This window comes from Lotus japonicus, chromosome 3, assembly GCF_012489685.1.
Source record: "Lotus japonicus ecotype B-129 chromosome 3, LjGifu_v1.2".
NCBI lineage: Eukaryota > Viridiplantae > Streptophyta > Magnoliopsida > Fabales > Fabaceae > Lotus > Lotus japonicus.
In genome coordinates, this window is record NC_080043.1 from 1,742,352 (window position 1) to 1,763,609 (window position 21,258).

The window sequence follows — 21,258 nt, forward strand, 5'->3', positions numbered from 1 at the left end:
TGGACAAACAAAGTCATGCTCGTGATGCTCAATATGTATTGGAATTTGGACACCACCAAAGACTTTTTAGTTCACCACAATATATATTTTTTTGTTCGCTAGTTAACCACAATATGACCTATCAAAAAAAAAAAGTTAACCACAATATGAACATGGTTATGGTGCACCAAGAGGCATGGGGATAGGTTTGGGCTGAACAAAATTTCCAATAATGTATAAGTATATTTTTGTCAAGTATTTCATTCTCTCTTTAATTCCCCCCAGTCCCCCACTTTTGGAGGGAATATAAAATTGAGTTATGATGGAATTTTAACCCCTCTTCTCCCCTTCATTTTTCTTTAACCAAACAACATGTAAAGTACTTCTTCGAGGAAGGAAGTAGGCAAAATGAAAATGATAAGTTTAGTAGTTACATAAAATTTTGAAAATATTTTAATATAAAGATTATTTGGATATATAAAGATTTTGTTAAATATCGGTTTATATTTTAATAGGTTAAAGCAAAAATCAAAATTACTAATTAGTGTATTAACATGTTATGATTATACTGTGGATGTGGATTAATGTATTAATGAAGATTCATTAGTATACTGTGGATTGCTATCCTCATATTTTTTTACTGATAACATCATGTTTTTTAAGTTGTTCGTATATGAAAAATAACTTATATTCTTGTTTCTTTATGATATTCATGTTCTTTTTTTTATCATAAATATTGTTTTTTATTTAAGGCATGCAATGCAACTGCGATTAATAATTTTTTGTCAAATAAACTAACATCGAATTTGGTCACCATCAAGACTTGAACTGGTTCGAAACATTTAACTGAATTAAGACACCAGTTCGGTTCGGTTCTAAACTGGATTTAAAGAAAGTGGTATAGTTCACTAATTGGCAAGTGGTTTAGTAAAACAACAGTTCAGTTCAGTTCGGTTCGGTTTACAATTCAGTTCAACTTACCGGTTCTAAATGAACAAGCCTAGCTGGAGCATTCAGATGAAGGTGTTGTTTGGCTTCCACCTCAAAATGCTACAAATGCACATCGAGCAACCCACAAGGAATCAAAGAAAAAAAATTGTAAGGCAATGTTCCTCTTGCACCAGTGTGTGGATGACACATACTTTGAGAAGATTGCACAAGAACCTTCTACAAAGGAGGCCTGAGATATATTTCAGGTGCTCGTTAAGCCAGTTTACTCCGGCGAATAGAATATGCCCGTTCTTACCGGGATGGAAAATGGAGATTATTGAGTCTCCAGTGAGGTACTAGCGCACATACCTTGAGCGTGCTTAACCAAGCAATTGTTATCTTCCACATAAGTATATTTATAGTGATGTTTTTTTGTTATAATTTTGATGTTAAGCTATACATATGTGATGTTGACCTTCCTTTCTTTTTCTTTATTTCAATTGACTCCTCTGGCCCTATACATATGAGATACCAAGTTGTTAGGGTTTTTAGAGAAGAACGTGAGATAGAAAGAAAATAGAAAGAGTAGTTCCAGGAAATTATTTATTTAGTAGGATAGCTTCAGTCCTATGATTGAGCCCACTACAAGGAAAAATTCATTCCTGCCATGGTGCATGGCTGCAGAGTCATAAATGGGACTGAATTTTCTGGACTTCATACAGGAAGCCTCACTATAGGGAGTGGTTTGGGCTTTGTTTTAGCAAATTGTTTGTTCTTATTTTGGGTTTTTTAATTTGATTGTCGTGCGTTTGTTGCATCAATGTGATGGTTGCGCTTCTGTTAGAATTTTAGGAAGGGATATAGCTGAGATACATACCTCCCGTGCTCGTAGACCCCCGGTTTGTTCAGTAGATTGTAGAGATGTCCATGATTGACTTGTTCAGTCAGTTTCCTCTGGCGAATATGATGTGCATGTTCTTACTCGAGATGGAAATGAGAGATTATTGAGTCTCCAGTGAGGTACTAACACACATAGCTGATGCTTAACCAAGTAATTGCTATCTTCCACGTAAGTATATTTATATTTATGTTTTTTTTGTTATAATTTTGATGTTAAGCTATATAGGTGGTCCTGACCTTCCTTTCTTTTTCTTTATTTCAATTGACTCCTTTCCTTTGACCCTATACATAGACGATACCAAGTTGTTAGGGTTTTTAGAGAAGAACGTGAGAGAGATAGAAAATAGAGAGTAGTTAGAGGAAATTATTTATTTAGTAGGATAGCTTCAGTCCTGTGATTGAGCCCACTACAATGAAAGATTTCATTCCTACCATGGTACATAGTTGCAGAGTCATGAGATTAACTTTTCTGGATTTCATACAGGAACACTACTATAGGATGTGGTTTGGGTTGTGTTCTAGCAAATTGTTTGTTCTTATTTTGGGTTTTGTAATTTGATTATCGTGTGTTTGTTGCAGCAATGTGCTGGTTGCTTGCGATTTTGTTAGGATTTTAGGAAGGGATATAGCTGAGATACCTCGGGTGCTCATAGACCCCTGGTTTTGTTCAATAGATTGTAGAGAAGTCCATGATGGACTAGTTCAGTCAGTTTCCTATGGCGAACATGATGTGTCGATTCTCATTTATGAGTCTCCAATGAGCTATGCGCAAACGTCTTAATCTAGCTTAACCAATCAATTGTTATCTTCCACGTAAGTATATTTATATTGATGTTTTTTTTGTTATAATTTTGATGTTAAGCTATACATAGGAGATGCTAAGCTTCCTTTCTTTTTTCTTTGTTTCAATTGACTCATTTGGCCTTATAATTTTCTTGATACCAAGTTGTTAGGGTTTTAAGAATAACGTGAGAGAGATAGAAAATAGAGAGTAGTTTGAGGAAATAATGTGTTTATTAATTTATTTTGTAGGATAACTTCAATCTTATGATTGGGCCCACTACAGGGAAAGACTTTATTCCTGCCATGATGCATGACTGCGGAGTCATAAATGAAATTGACTTTTCTGGATTCCATACGAAAACCCTCACTATAGGGTGCGGTTTGTGTTGTGTTTTAATAAATTGTATGTTCTTATTTTGAGTTTTTTAATTTGATTATCATGTGTTTGTTGCAGCAACGTGTTGGTTGCTTCAGCTTCTGTCATGATTTTAGGAAGATATATAACTGAGATACCTCTGATTGCCACCTCTTTCAACCATCGAGGCAAGGTGATTGATTTACTCATATTTATTTTAAATTAATTAATATTGTGAGATTTCATGCATATGACTAATTTAATTTTTTGTTTTAGGGTTATCTTAAGATTCTACACCGTAAGATCAATGACCTTCTCATCAAGTTGAAGGTCAAACAAATTTGGCTTGCAAAATCTGGTTAAGTTCAAAACATTATACTCCTCCTCTCTCATGGCTTTCATCTTCCACCGCCTTACCCTCTCCTCCGGCCGTGTCGCCGTCGCTGCAAAACACCTTGCCAAACACGATGCTTTCACGTCCTTGAAGTGGATGTCAACCAACGATGACAAGGACAACTCCCAAATGGTCTTTGGGAGCGGGGTTGAGAGAGATTGGGCTCTTGCAAAGGGGAAACATAGATTCAACTCCAACAAGTTCATGGGAGACTTTCTTCTGAACTCCACTGGCGCCGGCTCCGTCGCCGACCTCCCCTGCACAGGCTGCTGAGGTAACTTGTTTTCTTGTATTTGTTTTTGGCTCTTGTGCTCTTTCCCTGCTCCCCTGTTTTGTCCCTGTTTTTCTTTAGTGATATCTATCTATATTATTTCGGAAGGATGATGCAACTCTGGAGGATGAAATAATGGCAGAAACATTCTACGATCAGAAGCCGTTGGTGTTCCACTCTATGGAAGAACAAGCTAGGTTAGAGAGTGTTGCTAGTACTACTTGAAGAGAATCTAGCCACAACACCTTAGTGTTAACGAGATTGGTATCAAGAAAGAACATGGGTATGGAAAAAGCGGACGAGGAGGATTTCAAACTCGTTGGAGTGTTCCGAGGTGATAAGTTACGGGTACCTGCAAGTCGCCCACAGCAAGTTGCTTATGGTTGTAAGCAAATGCACTGAACTCGTATTTGATCCTGACGTGGTGCATAAGCAATTTGAATATGACTTGTGGTTTAGATTTTATCCTGACGCTGATGGTTATGCCAGTAGGTTTGATCATACTTGGCTGAAAAAACAAAGTAAAGCCATGAAGCTTCTTCATGACGATGTGTTACCCAAGTCGCTCTCGGAGGACGGGTGCGTCGGACAAAATCTGGCGCTCTTGGGTAACACATCGTCATGAAGAAGCTTCATGGTTTTACTTTGTTTTTTCAGCCAAGTATGATTAAACCTACTGACTTAACCATCAACGTCAGAATAAAATCTGAACCACAAGTCAAATTCAAATTGCTTATGCACCACCTGATGATCAAATACGAGTTCAATGCATTTGCTCATAACCATAAGCAACTTGCTGATGATTTCTTTTTCCAAATCATCTAGAACTAAAATTTCCTCCCACACTTGCGGGGCGACTTGCAGGTACCCGCGTAAGTTATCACTCGGAACGCTCCAAGTAGTTTGAAATCCTCCTCGTCCGCTTTTTCCATACCCATGTTCTTCTTGATACCGATCTCGTTAAAGATTGACACTAAGGTGTTGTGGCTGGATTTGGGATTCTCTTCAGGTAGTACCAGCAACACTCTCATGAGGATATTTTTTATAAACCTCGCTTGTTCTTCCATAGAGTGGAACGCCAACTGTTTCTGATCGTAGAATGTTTCTGCCATTATTTCATCCTCCAGAGTTGCATCATCCTTCCGAAGCTACCATGACAGAGTAGTCTCATCAATAAGTATTAGCATTGCTTCACAAAAGTCATTTGACGTAGGTAGTATTATAACATTGTATGCCCCCACTGAAATTGCTAGTGCCCCCTTGTCATTTGCTATTTTTGTTTTATAATCTAATTGAACTGTTATTGTAGACTCAGATTGAAGCATATTTGGTAGTATTTTATTTATTTGCTTATTTTTATTAAGAGTTTAGTTTCATTTACACCAAATAAGTGGTGGTGGAGTGGAGAGAAGGAGATAGAAAGAAAATAGTGAGAAAGTAAGAAATGTGATGAGTGATTAAGTGATACAATTAAAAGAGAATATAGAGATAGATAGAAAGTGATTAGGTAAATGATAATGAGAGTGTAAAATGAGTCATAACTCTTTTTTTAAAGGTTCGTAGATTAAAAACCAAGGCTTCCTTATCAACACACCTAAGTGCGAACAAAATCGCGCAAAGTGATAAATAATATAAATAAATAGATTACTAAAAAAACATACTCACTTTAACAATTCTATGCTCATTCTATATATTAGTTAGTTTGTATTTTTCGATTGGTCTGTAAACCAACAACCATACTGTGTCACTATTTATTACTTGTTTTCCATTCTTGATTTCTTGTGCACCTTAAAAATAAAAAGACACCACACAAACATGTAACTTTCTAATTAAACTGATTCATAATAAAATAAAGGTAACAAGGTGCATAAAACTTTCTCATGTGTCAGGTTCAAAAGACATCCAACTATTTGATATTGTACAAAGTCTTACTATATTTTTCACACAAAAAGCTATTTTCTGGACTTGAACTAATGGTCACGGGTTCAATTTATGGAAACATGCTCTTGTTCTTGTGTGATGAAATAAAAATTGTTTTTCAAAAGAGAAATTGTTTACCAAAATATCACTTGGTGGAAAAAGAAATTATGCCACAGATCTTTGATAGAGTTAAGAATGAAAAAGTTGTGCAAGTTTTCAAATGTGTATAATGCTCCCACATTAAATTATTTCTGGATCCATCACTGCTAATAACTACATAATTCTTTTTCTATTTGATCATGTTGGGGCATGCGATGGCAGTGATGAGGGCAGTGAGAAGGAGTGATTGATTGTGGCTCCTTTCGTTTAGTGTTGCTGTTTTCTTTATTTACTTTATCAAGACTCTGTTGTTGTGTTCCTTATTTTCCTTATGAACTCGTGGCTCCTTTCGTTTACTGTGTTGCTGTAGTTGTTATGACGATTGTTAAATCCTTAAAAATCTTTACCTTTTCTTAGTTTGAATGATGATTGTTTTTTACGTGAGTAGGTCCTTTAAACTGAATTCTTCCACGATCTCCATATACCAAAATTGGTTTTTGTTCAGGATTTATTAAATCAACAGCATGCTCCTCCCATAAACTGAATGCTATAAGGTATATATCTATTTCAGAACAAACTCATAGTAGCCTTCGAAGCTTGACAAACGTATTCAATTTAAGTGCTTTAGTCACCACATCAGCCAATTGGTCTTGTGTGTCACAGTGTACTAACTCCACAGTCCCATCCTCTGCAAGCTCTCTATATGTGTGCTGCAATGGATATAGCTGAGATACATACCTCCCTTGCTCGTAGACCCCCGGTTTGTTCAGTAGATTGTAGAGATGTCCATGATTGACTTGTTCAGTTAGTTTCCTCTGGCGAATATGATGTGCCTATTCTTACTGGAGATGGAAATGAGAGATTATTGAGCCTCCAGTGAGGTACTAACACACATAGCTGATGCTTAATCAAGTAATTGCTATCTTCCACGTAAGTATATTTATATTTATGTTTTTTTGTTATAATTTTGATGTTAAGCTATATAGGTGGTGCTGACCTTCCTTTCTTTTTCTTTATTTCAATTGACTCCTTTCCTTTGACCCTATACATAGACGATACCAAGTTGTTAGGGTTTTTAGAGAAGAACGTGAGAGAGATAGAAAATAGAGAGTAGTTAGAGGAAATTATTTATTTAGTAGGATAGCTTCAGTCCTGTGATTGAGCCCACTACAATGAAAGATTTCATTCCTACCATGGTTCATAGTTGCAGAGTTATAAATGAGATTAACTTTTTTGGATTTCATACAGGAATACTACTATAGGATGTGGTTTGGGTTGTGTTCTAGCAAATTGTTTGTTCTTATTTTGGGTTTTTTAATTTGATTATCGTGCGTTTGTTGCAGCAATGTGCTGATTGCTTGCGATTTTGTTAGGATTTTAGGAAGGGATATAGATGAGATACCTCGGGTGCTCATAGACCCCTGGTTTTGTTCAATAGATTGTAGAGAAGTCCATGATGGACTACTTCAGTCAGTTTCCTATGGCGAACAGGATGTGTCAATTCTCATTTATGAGTCTCCAATGAGCTACGCGCAAACGTCTTAATCTAGCTTAACCAATCAATTGTTATCTTCCACGTAAGTATATTTATATTGATGTTTTTTTGTTATAATTTTGATGTTAAGCTATACATAGGAGATGCTAAGCTTCCTTTCTTTTTTTCTTTGTTTCAATTGACTCATTTGGCCTTATAATTTTCTTGATACCAAGTTGTTAGGGTTTTAAGAATAACGTGAGAGAGATAGAAAATAGAGAGTAGTTTGAGGAAATAATGTGTTTACCTAATTTATTTTGTAGGATAACTTCAATCTTATGATTGGGCCCACTACAGGGAAAGACTTTATTCCTGCCATGATGCATGATTGCAGAGTCATAAATGAGATTGACTTTTCTGGATTCCATACGAAAACCCTCACTATAGGGTGCGGTTTGGGTTGTGTTTTAATAAATTGTATGTTCTTATTTTGAGTTTTTTAATTTGATTATCATGTGTTTGTTGCAGCAACGTGTTGGTTGCTTCAGATTCTGTCATGATTTTAGGAAGATATATAACTGAGATACCTCTGATTGCCACCTCTTTCAACCATCGAGGCAAGGTGATTGATTTACTCATATTTATTTTAAATTAATTAATATTGTGAGATTTCATGCATATGACTAATTTAATTTTTTGTTTTAGGGTTATCTTAAGATTCTATACAGTAAGATCAATGACCTTCTCATCAAGTTGAAGGTCAAACAATTTGTATTACCTTCTTGAGACCGCCAAGCCAATGTGGCTTGCAAAATTTGGCTTTAATGTTATTGAAGAGGTATACAAGAATATTCAAATCACCCACATTTCTGTTTTGTTGCTGATTTTAGCATCTAGTGCCTTTTTTTTTCTTTCTGATTTCACTTGTTAGTTGTTGATCCGTTTGAAAGTATTCTTGATCTTCTATAGTGTCATTATGTAGTTCTTATATATAAAATGAAGCATTTTCTCGGGATTTACGGCAAGGGGTGTTTGTTATGAACTATTCTGGGTCTGCCTGGTACACGATGTATACCTTTACAGATCATATCTAGTATGTTGCAATCTAATTCTGATTGATGTCTTTGTTGTTCTAGATATAGGACCTCCATCACTTCCATACAGGATATATCTTGTTGGCTTGGACCCATCTTCTAGGTATTGGTAATCAATTCTAGAACACGAAATGTTATTGGTCAACACCTCATGAGGCTTATTTTAATTTTAATATGTTAATATAGTTGTTTGGAACTGAAAGAGTTTCTGATGGTTGTGTTAAAGAACCTTTTGCCTATTTGGTTATGTTTCATGTTGTACAATTGCTACTTTCTTAGATTGTCTTTTGTTGACCTTTGCCTTGTAATTGGGTTAAAGTACCTGCACTTCAATTCATTAAAGTTTTGACTTCTAAAAAATGTAGTTCTTCCGTACTTTTCATGTTTTTTTTCAACTCTGGAGTGATGGTAAGACTTTGACGCTAGTTATATTTCATTTTCTTTTTGGATTATATGAATTGTATTCATTTGATTTCTTCATTGTAGCCTGAGACTTACTATTAGTGTCGGATCTTGTTTTTTGGCAGAACAACTCTTCTAAGGAATCTTTTGAGGTATGACATAGGGCTTAATCTTCTTTCATGCCCTAAACGCATTTGTAATTTTTTTTAAATATGCTTGTTACTTATTAACATTTTTTATCCTTTGTTAGGTGATTTCTGCTTCAGACGATACTCTTCCCATGGATGCTTTGTAAACAAGTTTTACACAATATATTATCCACAATTAATTGAAACTTAATCCAAAACATGATACTTAATTTTCCACTTCGTATAATCTTGAATTTCCCGCCTATGATTTGTAAAAGCGTATGACCCAATGGACTTTGGGAGTTAAATTTTGGTTTATAGCTCTAACTTCATATGATTTTTTTTTTCTTCTTTTTAGGTGTTTTTGCTATTGGTTAGGGTGTTATTGCTCGTCAAACTTCTGCTTGACCAGGTTATCTCAAAAGTTTTATCTATGGAAAATTTTTTTTATAAGAAAAAAAGTGCATTCAAAACTATCACAAGTGGTGTTAGAACCCGAATACAACAAATAACATTGTCTAGATGATGTACAAGACCAAAAAACTAGAAAAATGATAGAAAACAGAAAAGTAGAACAACGGTAAGATATAAACTAAATTCCGCCACCAGATGTATTCCCCCTTTTAATTTAGTTTGCTAATCTTCACACAAACTCAACTCTACCACACGAAGCAACACTCAAGTGCAATGAACATACAACACTATCAACTACCTTTGACAGCAAATTGTATCATACAGATGTTTCCAGTACCAAAATTCAATTACTCTCTTCTTTTGGTGGTCACGACCTTGGGAGTGTAGGATGCAGAGAAGATGATTTGATGACCATTCAAAAAAGGAATAATGAAAGTCCTTCCGTTTTTCCCTTAACCTATCCCAGGACTTAAGCTTGGTTAACTCCGCCTCTAAATATAGTATTGTTACACTGAATCCAGAGGTTCCTTGTTAGTGCCATCCATACTGTCATCAGGGCCTTCTTCTGGTTAGAGTTCTTGCCAAGTGAGGAGTGTTGTAGAAAATTTACTCTAGGATTATTTGGGAGAGCCAAGCCAATTAAAACAAGCTGCCTAAGCTCCATGAGCAAATCTACAATTGAAGAGTAAATGGTATGAAGTTTCCACCTCCCGACTGCAAAACGAGCTAGTAGGTATGTCCTACCTTGTTTTTTATTGTCAGATCTGATTATATATGAAAAATTGATAATAAGCATGAAATTGACACATATAAGGAGATCAATATTGAAGATCAATTAACTAACAAGATACAGTAATGCCATTCTTGAATTAAAATAATAATAATAATTTAGACTATAAAGTATAATTTAGTCTAGGGATCAAGCCCTATAAAGTATAATTTATCTTCTCCGATATAAAATAATAATAATAATAAATGTGATAATAGACTATGAAATCTCTTTAAAATATGCTCTTTCTTGAATTGGGTCAGTAACCTCACTCTCAATCTCAAGAAAGAAAGCAATAATATAAATTAAAGGATACTGAATAATACATCACTAACCTATTAGGAATTTCCTATATTCTCCCATGAATTTTCATTTCTTTCATGCACATGAATCTTAGAATTATATCTAACGATTATGATTTTAATTTCTATTTCAGGATACGTTTGTTCAAGCAAAAGAATAGGCTCAGGAATAACAGAGACACAGTAATGCCTCAAACACAGTAAGCCTTGGATTTCCTTTCTCAATTTCATCTCTTCTTCTTTTTCCTCAATATTAATGGATCTGAATCATTACTCGTCAGTGACGGGCCTGGTGGTTTATTGTTTTTTATCTGAGAAAATCGATTATTTTAGCCGACTGAATTTGACCGGTGGACAACCCTAAGTGTACTATAAGTAAAACTTAATGGTAGGCACTACAAAAGATAATATATATTTTCAGAGATTAAAAACTAAGAAGTATTTTTTTAAGTGACTTTTTTTTGGTGAATGGGAAAAAAAGTTAAGGGACTAAAACCAACATTTATTATATTTGTCCCCTAGATGAGAATTGAAAATTTTAAAATGGCTATATAATCGAGAATTGATGTTCTGAGATATTTAGAATTGAGAATAAGGAGTAGGACTCATAATATTGTCATATTTAGTGAGTTAAAAAAAGATGAAACATGTAAAATAAGAGGATAAGATATATCTTTGGGGTGATATTTTTTTGTCTTCACCACACTCGGTATAAATTGCAAGAGAATTTAGTAAGAGAAATGGTTTGAGGAGATTTTCATCAAATTGCAAAGATGCAACTGAAGGCCAAGAGCATGAGGTAATAAAACATAGAAGATGTATCATTTATATCAAGGGCATCAATCCATTCAACTTCCATACTCTTGAAATTTTTTATGAAAATTCAAATACCTTCTCTATGACATTATCATATACAACCTTTAGGACTCATCACCCATAAGGAGATGTAAACTCGCGTGTGTAATATTGTATAACACAACCAAGAAACATATAATATACCCGGAAAAAGTAACCAATTTTTTTTCATAAACCACCTCGTGATGAGCTCTGACCTAGGTTCTGCACTCCTGAACGTGATTCCCTTATACATTTTTGAAGCATGCAAGAGAAAAATCAGACATTGCCCTACAGAGAAAAATCTTCAGGATCATGAATAAGTATCAATCAAATACAGTTAATTTAATATTATCTTATGTAATCTTCAGGGCTCATTACCAATAAGGAGATCTAAATTCTCAAGTGTAACATTGCTTAACACAACCAGGAAATATACAATTTGCTTGGAAAAAATAACCAAAACAAATAATAATCACAGACCACCTCATGATGAGCTCTGGCCTAGGTGCTGTGCTATTGAACTTAATTCGCTGTACATTTTGGAACATTCAAGAGAGAAATCTGACATTGCCCTAAAGAGCTCGGGCATGCGATTTTTAAGACTTGCCAAAGATTTTTGCCTCACTTGGAGGCAGTGACTTGCATAGGATTCTTCCTCCTGTTCCAACCTCTTCCTCACTTGTTCAACCTCAAATTGCTTCTCTGTAATAACTTCATCAGGAGCATTAGCGTCACCTGCCCTATCTGGATCAACTTCATTTGGCATTTTCCTTTGCATATACTTATTATACCAATCCTCAAACTGCCTGGTTTTGCGGGATAGCTCCTTTCGTGTATCCTCGCATTTTCTCTTCCAACCCATTTCTTCATCTTGCTGATGGAAAATTGTATCCATCACAGCAGCAAAGTTCCCTATAGCTGTCCTAGCTAGCTCATCAGGAAGTTTCTCTAGACGGTCATGCCATGCTTGGAGAAGCCCTTGTATGGGCGGACTTCTAACTCTTGGAGGTGAAGAAACTTTTTCCTTCAAACTGCTCTCAATAGGGATAAGATTTAATTTTAACCAATTTGTCAGCGCCTTTGTGTATCCCTTTTGATTGCTGACTAGCATCTCAAACTGCGAATGCCACTGTTGCACAACGAGCAATAGCTGGTATGTACGTTCATGATGGTGTTCACTAGTTTTCTTAGAAGATTGGGAAATGTCCAACGATTTAAGCGATGTGACAATATCAGATTGCTTCTCGTGGTGAGATAGCATGGTTTTCCACATGGTGGCCATCCTGCAGTCCAAATAAAAAAATATACATATCAAAATTATAGAGAAGCTTGTATGTGGGTGGATGCATTTGTGCATTCATTCAGATCTGGTCCTAAGTCCTAAAGGGATTACCAAACAAACAGCTTCCCTGCAAGAAACATGCAACTTAAGTCTGACTTAAATAGAGTTGCAACAAGTATGCCAAGAGTGAAATATTAATTGAGATTTGAGTAAAGTAGCATCCTAAAGTTGTGCGAAATTTAAAAAGAAAAAGAAAAAATAACACTTTTTCCAGGTTACAACACTGACCAATATAATTATGATACACCCTTCGCTATATAATATAGCACGAAGAAACAGTATGGGCTGTCCTCAATAAGAGGAATGAGGCAAGAAGCAGACTGGCAGCGTGTAGAGGAGAGGAGGAATGAGGAAGGAGTTGAAGGAACAGACAACACAGCAGAGGAAAAGACAAACGAAAACATTTTTGATTCAAGGGTCACCACAGTGGAGAAAGAGACAAAGCAAAAGGCTGTGAGGTTGTTAACAGCCAGACTAGCTGGCATGAGCTGATTGAAGGGGGAAATTATTTGGGTATCTGATAGTAACCTTTGTAGAACCATACCACAACACAAAAGCTACGGCCTTATAAACCTCACAACAAAGTCCCATACTGCAAATGTGGGACTCAAGCTACATACTTTAAAATTGAATCCTAACATCTGACCATTCTCCGCAGCCCCCACACCCATGCTGGCTGGTTAGCTATACACTTGCCTAGCCCTAGGCGAACACTGTAATGACAATGCCCCACCCATGCAGCTCATTTGCAATCGAGAGACTTGGTGGACGGCTTTGATAACATTAACAAAACTAGTTTAAAATTAATAAGAGAAATAGAAGAATACAGAAGAATGAATCCCTAGTTAAAAATTAAGACAAAGCCCAAATCCCTAGTTCAATATCAGTTTGATACAAGAACTCAGATGGAGATGACAGAATACAGAGAAAAAAAAAACAGCTCCAGGGTATTTGAGAGGCCCGGACAGTCCAACACTGAAACTCACACCCAATTCAGAAGTGCCTCACTACCCTTTCCCTCTTCCCTATTTATTGTAATCCTCTATTAATAACAAATTATTGTCTACCAGACAATTAAAAACTCCTACTCATCTCTATTACTTTTAGCTCTCTTTATTACAAATTACTATCAACTTGACAAATACTATTATTAATGACTCCCAGTTAATTTAATTTTCTGTTACACTCTTCCTTTTCCTACTGTAAACTCTCTCAATGGATGGTTTACTAACAATCATTTTATAAGAACCGGGAAAACTGTACCACAAAAACTAGTTGTTTTAGTTGAAGAGGACAAGACTTATTTCACCCCACACCAACATCCCATACTTCAAACGAGATTCTAACAGAATCGTATGTGTCGGATAAATATGTGAAAAGAGAAGGGATAGAGGAATCAAGTGGGAGGATGTTGGGAATTCCCTAGGAATTCGAGACCCCTTGTGCTAGTTGTTGTTTCTGTGTATTTCCCTTGCTGTTCTAATGTAGTACAGAGGGATAGCATTGCTTTATTAGTTTCCGTACTCTACTTTTCTGCAATACTAGTCCCTGTCAAATTATAAATAAAATAAAGTACTAATTTCTACATTACAACTCACCCATCAACAAGCTGAACAAGTTTCGGATACAACTGTTCATCACGTAATCGGTTAATCTCTGAGACTGTTGAATCCAGTGATTGCATGTCTACAATGTATCTTGTATGCAAATGACTGACAACTGCTTTTGCTTTCTCCAATGCTTCAGAGTTGGTGCCTCTCTTTTTTAGCTTGTTAAGTGTGGTAACTTTTTTTTGGTACTCAAATTTCATTAGTTCGCCAGCCTATTACATTATAAAACAGAAACTATAATTAGTAATAATATGCATTTATCTGGACATGCTTGAGCTGCATGACTTTGTTAGAAAATTATTAGATTTTAAATAGGAAAGGAAAACAGGATAAACTCCTATCACCTAACATCAGGCTCAGCCGACTTACCTTAACTTCATCATAAAGTTTCTTTTCCCATGCTAACAACTTGTCCAAGATGGTAGCATGGGTTTCATGCTCGTCTGAATCAAAATCATCCTTCCCATCATCCAAATTAGGTATTCCTTTAAATGATCGATTCCAAGTAATAACTCGCATGACCCTAGCAGAGTGATCAATGTGTCCTACAAGAAGAAGAAAATACAAAATGAAAAAATGCATAAATATAAACAGACCAAACAACAACAAAAAATTTCACACTACTAGACACAATCCACTACATTGATCAAATGATGCCATAAATGTCTTCTTATATATAATGTCTATAATGACTGATCCTTAATGGTTTTTTGGCCTATAAGTTTCTTACATCTCCTTTTAGCTCTAACTTTTGTACTATCCCCTATCATATCTATCCTCTTAGCTAGTACTTCTTCAAGCCTAATCCTGATATGCCCACACCACCTAAGGTTAAATACTTACAATGAAGCTTACCCACCCTTACATTATGACAAGATACATAGAACGGACACGCCATTTACTTCCCTTCCTTTGACAAAACTAGCTACAATTACAATAAATCTATTAAGTAATCACAACTATCCTACCTTTCCCTGTCAATTGATCATTAAAGGTGAAGCTAAAAGTTCACTACTTATAACAATCACATAATATGGCATGGTTCATAATCGAAGAAGATCGCGAAACAATGGCGAACGAATGAATTCCCAATTTTCCATAGTCCATATAGAAACAAAGCTGTGGAGGTTCGCGGTATAGTACCTCTATTATCGGCAAAATTGGAGTGATAGTGCAGCCGTGTGGCCTCAAGCATCTTTGAAACCTCATGAGCACTCTCCGAAGCCTTGAGGAAATGGTCATCAAGTTCAGCAAATATCTGCAGCAAATTGACATTGTTACGCGCCGTCACCATCCTCTTCCCCTCCATAGAAGTCTGCTTCGCCTTCATCCCCTTACCCACCGGCGTCTCCACCACTTCCTCCATCTCAGGAACATGCTTAGACATGTCCTCCGGCTCAAGCTCCGGCTCCAGCTCAGGCTCAGGCTCATGAACAGGAACCTCAACATCCCTCTGAGCTCTCACAACCTCCACCTCCTCAACCTCCACCCTGTTAGGCTTCTCATCAAACAGCTTCCGCTGAACTTGAACTTGCTCCACCTTGTTGAGGTTGAGGGTTTCTTCTTCTCCCACATTCAGTGTCGTCCCTGCAATATTCTCCATGGAAGGAAAGAAATACTCCCAAGCAGCACTCTGCTGCGGCTGCTGATGATGATGCTGTTGATGCTGATGTTGATTCTGATTCTGATTCCGATGGTGCTGATGCTGATTGACATGATCACTCACCGGCTGTTGCTTTGTCAGAGGAGGAGGCATAGGAGGTGGAGTCTCCTCTTCCTCCTCCTCCACCACCACCCTTCTAGTATTCCCTCCACCACCACCGCCGGTGTTCCGGTTGCTTCTTCTTCTCCGCAACGATCCTTCATTCTCCAACTCTTCTTCCTCCTCCTCAATGATCGGTTTCGGTATGGACCTGGAATCGGACTTGGCGGCGTTGGCGATCTTGATCTCAGGCATGGTGGCGGCGCGGTGGAGAGGTGCGGGGGAGAAATCAGGCAACGGAGGCGGAGGGAGAGGGATCTCGAAGGTTTGCTGAGGATGGACATAGGAGTTGGGATCAGCGGCGGGAGGGAGTTGAGGATTGTGAACCTCGCCGAGAGCGAAGTCACCGAGGGCGGCGCCGGTGTTTTTGAGGGAGGTGGTGTAGGAGGAGTGTGCGGCGGCGAAGGCGTTGCGAGTGGAAACAGCTTCCTTCATGTAACGCTTGCGTTCTTTGCATCGCGCCACCGCTTCCTCGTTCTCGATCTTGGATTGGTTGCAACCCATCGTGATCGTGATGCTTCTTCTTCGATTGGTTTCCAAGTTTGGAGTTGTTCAACTCTTCTTCACTACAGAGACTTGTGATTTTTTTTTGGTTTTGTGTTTGTAATAATGAATTATTAATTAATAGTAAGAGGTAATTAGTACTGTGATATCACTGGGAACTTGGGATTAGGGAAAATTTATTAATTAATTAACGGGATTCACAAGATCAGCTTCCACACCAATCAGGCTGTGATCAACTTCAGAGGTTATTAAATTCCCTTCTTTGTTAGTAGTACTCACTTCAGAACTTATGTTGGGTCACAATATTCTGTCATGACCCGCCATCCGCAATTAACAACACTGGGTGAAAGTCCAACAGTCCTGATACACTGACCATGATACACAGTACCGGACCACTTGCCACACCCATTTTCATGAGAGTTTTTAAAGTGTTAATCTAAGCCTTTAGTTTTTAATGAAATCAAGGGTCAAAATTTGGAGTAAGTTACTTACTCCTTGAGTCAACGAATTCCTCCTCTTAATTAAGTTATTTTTATTGATTTTTCAAATTAGGTAATCTCTATCAATGGTGATGACTTACTTTATTCTCTAAACTGAAATGAAATGAATGTTCACTTGGGGGAGCCAAATTCATAACCTTAATGCCATACTTTGTGCACCTTTACTAACCATTGTGATTGTTGCAATTTGGGATGAATGGTGCGGCACACAATTCTAAGTATGGTAATTATAGAAGTCTATATATACCTTGTAGCTTCTCTGCATAAGTAAGGAAAATGTTTTCTTCACACCTCATTTTGAGGTGGAAGCAGTGGCGGAACTTGAAAGAAATATGAGAGGCAGCCAAAATATTATTTCAATATATGATTTTTTTTAAAAGCAATACACACATACATACACATGGTGATTGATGAATTCATTTTAGAAGTGGTGTAATAAATAGTATAAAAGTTACTATCAAGGTTAATGGTATGTTTAAACTTAAAAAGTTATAAATAAAGTCTCAATTCTCAAATGGTAAAAAACTAAACAGTGTGAAAAACTGAAAATAATACATTAAAAATAGCTGCAAATTGGACTCGATCATCAGACCTCAAACAAAAATAAATAGGCAACACCCACTGGACGAGGATAGTTATGTTATCTTTATGCGGCGTTATATATATAATGTCTATTATTCAACAAAATATTTATAAGCAATTCACGATTTAAGATTTTTTCCAAAGCTTGAGGGAGCCAGGGCTCCTCCCTGTCCACTCCTAGGTCCGCCACCGGGTGGAAGGAGGTGGAGGTAGAGAGAGATGGGAAGAAAAGAAAAAGTAAAAGAGAGAAAGTATGAGATGTGATAGATGATAAGAAGAGAGAGGTAAAAATAAAAATAGGTGGAAATGAAGTGTTTAAAAGATGAGGTGTGTATATATCATTACTCCATAAGTAATTATGGACTCCCAATAGCAGAACCAAGCATCCTATTATTAACTGGAACAGTACGTACACAAGTTGTTTACTATCTATATGCTAATTGCATTTCCCAACCCGAACAGTATCTGGAACATACACATCAAACTCAAACTCTGATAGATCTAAATTTAGTACTGATTGAATTTAACTAAAAGATGTATGGCGGTGAAAGAATTCCAACCATGTTTTCATTAGATTTTGTTCACATAATTTTTTTTTGTTAACAACTCATCTAATAATAATCATCACAATATGCAGTTTAAAAGAGAAAAAAACTACGTTTTTATTATATAAAACTGAGTGGTAACATTGGACCTTGTTATCCCCGGGTGAGTGAGGTTTCATGTTTTGGTCCACTGTACTTGATCTCCCAAATCTCAACGTCATGTCCTCTTTCATACTCTCTAACATACTGAGGAATTTGAGATATGTCCACCCTCTTCCCCACAAAATTTGGCATGCTTGCAGGCTCAAGGCTTTCAATTTCTGCAATAAGCCACATTATTAGATCAAGCATTCCACATAATGAATAATCACGTGAAATTAACACACTCCACTAAGTCCTTACCACCCTCATCCCTCAGAAAGCTTCGAAAATGTGAATATCCGTTTGCAACAACGTCAAGGTCAGAAAGACTGAAGTTGTAGCGCTTTTCCAGTGCCATGTATAATATCTAGAAATAGATGGAAGTAAGTGTATGTTTGTAAATTCTTCTAATATTGACTCTAATAAGCTAAAACTATGGGGAGAAGCTTCTGTGTGTTTAATTTTGAGTAAAAATAAGTTGATACAAAACAGATCATGCCTACAACATTTCTTGCCCATATTACATATTCATCATTGTATACTGTTGATGGAACAACCCCCTCCCCCCGAAATTTGTTTTTCTTCTTATTCCTTCTTAATATATGAGATGTTTCAACCCAAAAACAGGCAAGTTATACGGGCATTTAACACCCACATAGCATATACCTTTGTTGAACCCCTTGACATTAATCTCTCTAAGGTACTGAAAAATGCATCAGTCAGGTCATCACTATAAATAACATCAGCAGCCAGCAGCAAAGAAGCATTTTCTGCATCTTCAATTTCTCTGGAAGTCCAAGAATACCTGGACCACACACCATAAAGTGATTGTGAGGTGTACCTGTTATTGACTTTAACAATAAGAATAAAGTAGTTACACAATTCCAAGGAATTTATGAACCAAAGGAAAATTATTGCAAGAGACACACACCAACTATCCAACATTACTGCTTAACGTTAGAGAGACTCAACCCCAACCCCCCAAAAGAAAAAGAAAGAAGCAACAAATTCTTGGAGACTATTCATGGAAGTTAAAAGCTTTACTTTTGTGTAAAAGGTGCCTCTCCTATTCTTGCTTTAGGAGGCCAGCAATGGAACCAATCAAGTTCACGTACAAAAATTGTGGCTTGATAATTCAAGAGTCCAGAATTAAGATGAACGTTCTTATCACAGTTGTCAAGTATTTCATTCCCATGGTCTGAAATACAATAATAAGCATTAAGCTTCCAATAAAGTCATCAAACTTAAAAGATCAGGATCATTAAGAAAATTGAACAAGAAAATAGCAAGTAGCAACTACTATTAATGAACATCCACTTCAAAAACATAAACTTATTAAACAAATCAACTGATGCAAACTAACTGGTACAGGAAAATCTCTACAGTTATCCAATATGATCCTCATTTGTAATGTATATATAAGAATATAGATTTCCACCATGACGATACTTACGAGGTGGGATGATTGGCAACTCAATTAAAAGAAAGTGCCATACCTGTTAGGAATACAGTATTTGCAATGCGTGCAAGTAATAAACCCACCAAGCCTGTTAAACAGAATTGAAAACTTGAAATCATAACCATTACCAAAAACATTTTTTTCTAACCTATTCAGCTTCTCTAAATCATAGTTCTTTGGTTTTACAATTTTGTATAGAGAATGAAAATAATTTCAAGGAGTAAGAAGAAAATATAGAGAAAATTTACAATTGATAGACGTAGTTACATACCGGTTCCAGCGCCAAGTTCTAATGCAATAACTCCATGAAACTCAGATGAACATAATGCTTTATGCAATATAAAATCAGATAATACTAGTTCAGCTCTCCAAACCTAAAGAGAGAGAGAAAAAATCAACTAGAAGCAAAAATGGAAATTGAAGAATGTTATCAGAAATTGATTACAAAAATTACCTGCAGGCCAACATTTGGAATTGATGATGTGATGTTATGCTGGATTCTCACAGTACAACTATCACATGATAGTTCTGCATTTTTCACTGTAACAAAAACATCATCCAATCCATGTTAATCAAGCTATTATCTATAGAAAAATGTGAAGGAAACAAGAAATGAGAGACAATGAGAATGAGGTGTGTTGAGAAGTTACTGGTAGTGGTGCGTCGAGTGAGAAGAAGGTCACCATCTTCATCAAATTGCAGAGTCTGAGTTTCTTCCAATTCTTCTTCATCTGGTGTGACTGTGAGTGTTGCATTGCAGAGTCTGAGATTGGTTGAATGAAAAATGAAGGTGAAAGAGGAGTTTTCAGCTGTTACCGGTGGGTGGAAGGGAAAGGCGAACGGTGAACCGGGAAACGTGGGGACCGGAGAAACCAGATGGGCAGCCAAGGTGGACTTCGCTCATCACTTCGTCGTCGCCGCCGTCTTCGTGTTCTGCTTCCGGCGACGGAGCTGAACACTCCATTGTTCTTCTTCTTCCGACACGACACCTCTTCACGGCGAAATCAAATGATGTCTTTTTGACATATAAGCCCAGCCCACTAGAATGTTATTGGGCTTATATCTTATGGACAAAAACAATATTAAGCCATTTGGAAGAGTTTGTTTCAACTTTAGCATTGACGTTTCGATTTTTGTTGAACTCAATGTGAATTCACGCTGAAGTCAATATGTTAAAATCTTTTTCTCTGGTAGACTCAAAGTGGAAAATTCTACACTTTCCAGTGATACATTGAGATACTTGAAATTAAGTTGACATTGCCTCTAACGTCTAACAAAACATGCACTAAATAGTTTATGATTTATTTATAAGTTGTTTTGAGTTTATTTTCATAAGTTGTTCAGATTAATTCATGAATAATTGTTTATGCTTATCAATAACTCATTTTCATCTTATTTTAATAAGTTTCTCAATACGTTTATAGTTAACGCTCCCTTAATATAATTATTTTAACCGGTAAGAATAAAATAGTATAGTGATTGAGTTTCTCCATTGTAGAAACAACATAAACCCTTGGTTGGAGATTCTACTATATTAAATTTTAAGTTAAAATAGGGAGAATTTTTTTGGGGTAACTTGACTTATGGTGACAGGATTAATTGTGGAAGAAAAATAAGTTGATCCAAACATGTTAGGACTCTTGCAACCTATCATGTATAATTTTGTAATTATCACACGCCTATTTTTTTTTCTTTTCTTTATCTCCTCGACCCCATGTATATACACTACAAAACTTGTAAGAAAATGTTTTTGTTTTGAGTG

At 36.4% G+C, this 21,258-nt stretch overlaps 2 protein-coding genes across 3 annotated transcripts; both read right to left on the reverse strand.

The window, feature by feature from the left end:
• Nucleotides 1-11,361: 11,361 nt before the first annotated feature.
• Nucleotides 11,362-16,731, reverse strand: LOC130746178 (protein ALTERED PHOSPHATE STARVATION RESPONSE 1-like). The gene is made up of 4 exons (XM_057598725.1): nt 15,147-16,731; nt 14,373-14,548; nt 13,992-14,215; nt 11,362-12,334 (listed from the first exon to the last, which is right to left on the reverse strand). The coding sequence occupies exons 1-4, from the start codon at nt 16,267-16,269 to the stop codon at nt 11,536-11,538; spliced, it is 2,322 nt and encodes a 773-aa protein (XP_057454708.1). The 5' UTR covers nt 16,270-16,731; the 3' UTR covers nt 11,362-11,535.
• Nucleotides 16,732-17,888: 1,157 nt separating this feature from the next.
• LOC130746182 (uncharacterized) lies at nt 17,889-20,524 on the reverse strand. 2 transcript variants are annotated; one of them, XM_057598731.1, is made up of 9 exons: nt 20,313-20,524; nt 20,147-20,236; nt 19,951-20,036; nt 19,768-19,870; nt 19,534-19,584; nt 19,082-19,235; nt 18,704-18,878; nt 18,299-18,404; nt 17,889-18,216 (listed from the first exon to the last, which is right to left on the reverse strand). In XM_057598731.1, the coding sequence occupies exons 1-9, from the start codon at nt 20,458-20,460 to the stop codon at nt 18,050-18,052; spliced, it is 1,080 nt and encodes a 359-aa protein (XP_057454714.1). In that variant the 5' UTR covers nt 20,461-20,524; the 3' UTR covers nt 17,889-18,049. The 2 variants fall into 2 exon arrangements, with proteins under 2 accessions (XP_057454714.1, XP_057454715.1); XM_057598732.1 differs by having other exon boundaries at nt 18,704-18,842; nt 20,313-20,520.
• Nucleotides 20,525-21,258: the final 734 nt, after the last annotated feature.

Bases quoted from the DNA above. Each gene is read 5' to 3' on its own strand.
- LOC130746178 (XM_057598725.1), bottom strand. From the start codon at position 16,269: ATGGGTTGCAACCAATCCAAGATCGAGAACGAGGAAGCGGTGGCGCGA. The intron at 14,216-14,372 runs GTAAGTCGGCTG...ATAATGTAATAG, and splicing joins AACTTTATGATGAAGTTAAG to GCTGGCGAACTAATGAAATT. The intron at 12,335-13,991 runs GTGAGTTGTAAT...TTTGGACTGCAG, and splicing joins CTTGTTCAGCTTGTTGATGG to GATGGCCACCATGTGGAAAA.
- LOC130746182 (XM_057598731.1), bottom strand. From the start codon at position 20,460: ATGGAGTGTTCAGCTCCGTCGCCGGAAGCAGAACACGAAGACGGCGGC. The intron at 19,585-19,767 runs GTATGTAACTAC...TCTGTTTAACAG, and splicing joins AGAACTTGGCGCTGGAACCG to GCTTGGTGGGTTTATTACTT. The intron at 18,405-18,703 runs GTATATGCTATG...ATCTATTTCTAG, and splicing joins TGTCAAGGGGTTCAACAAAG to ATATTATACATGGCACTGGA.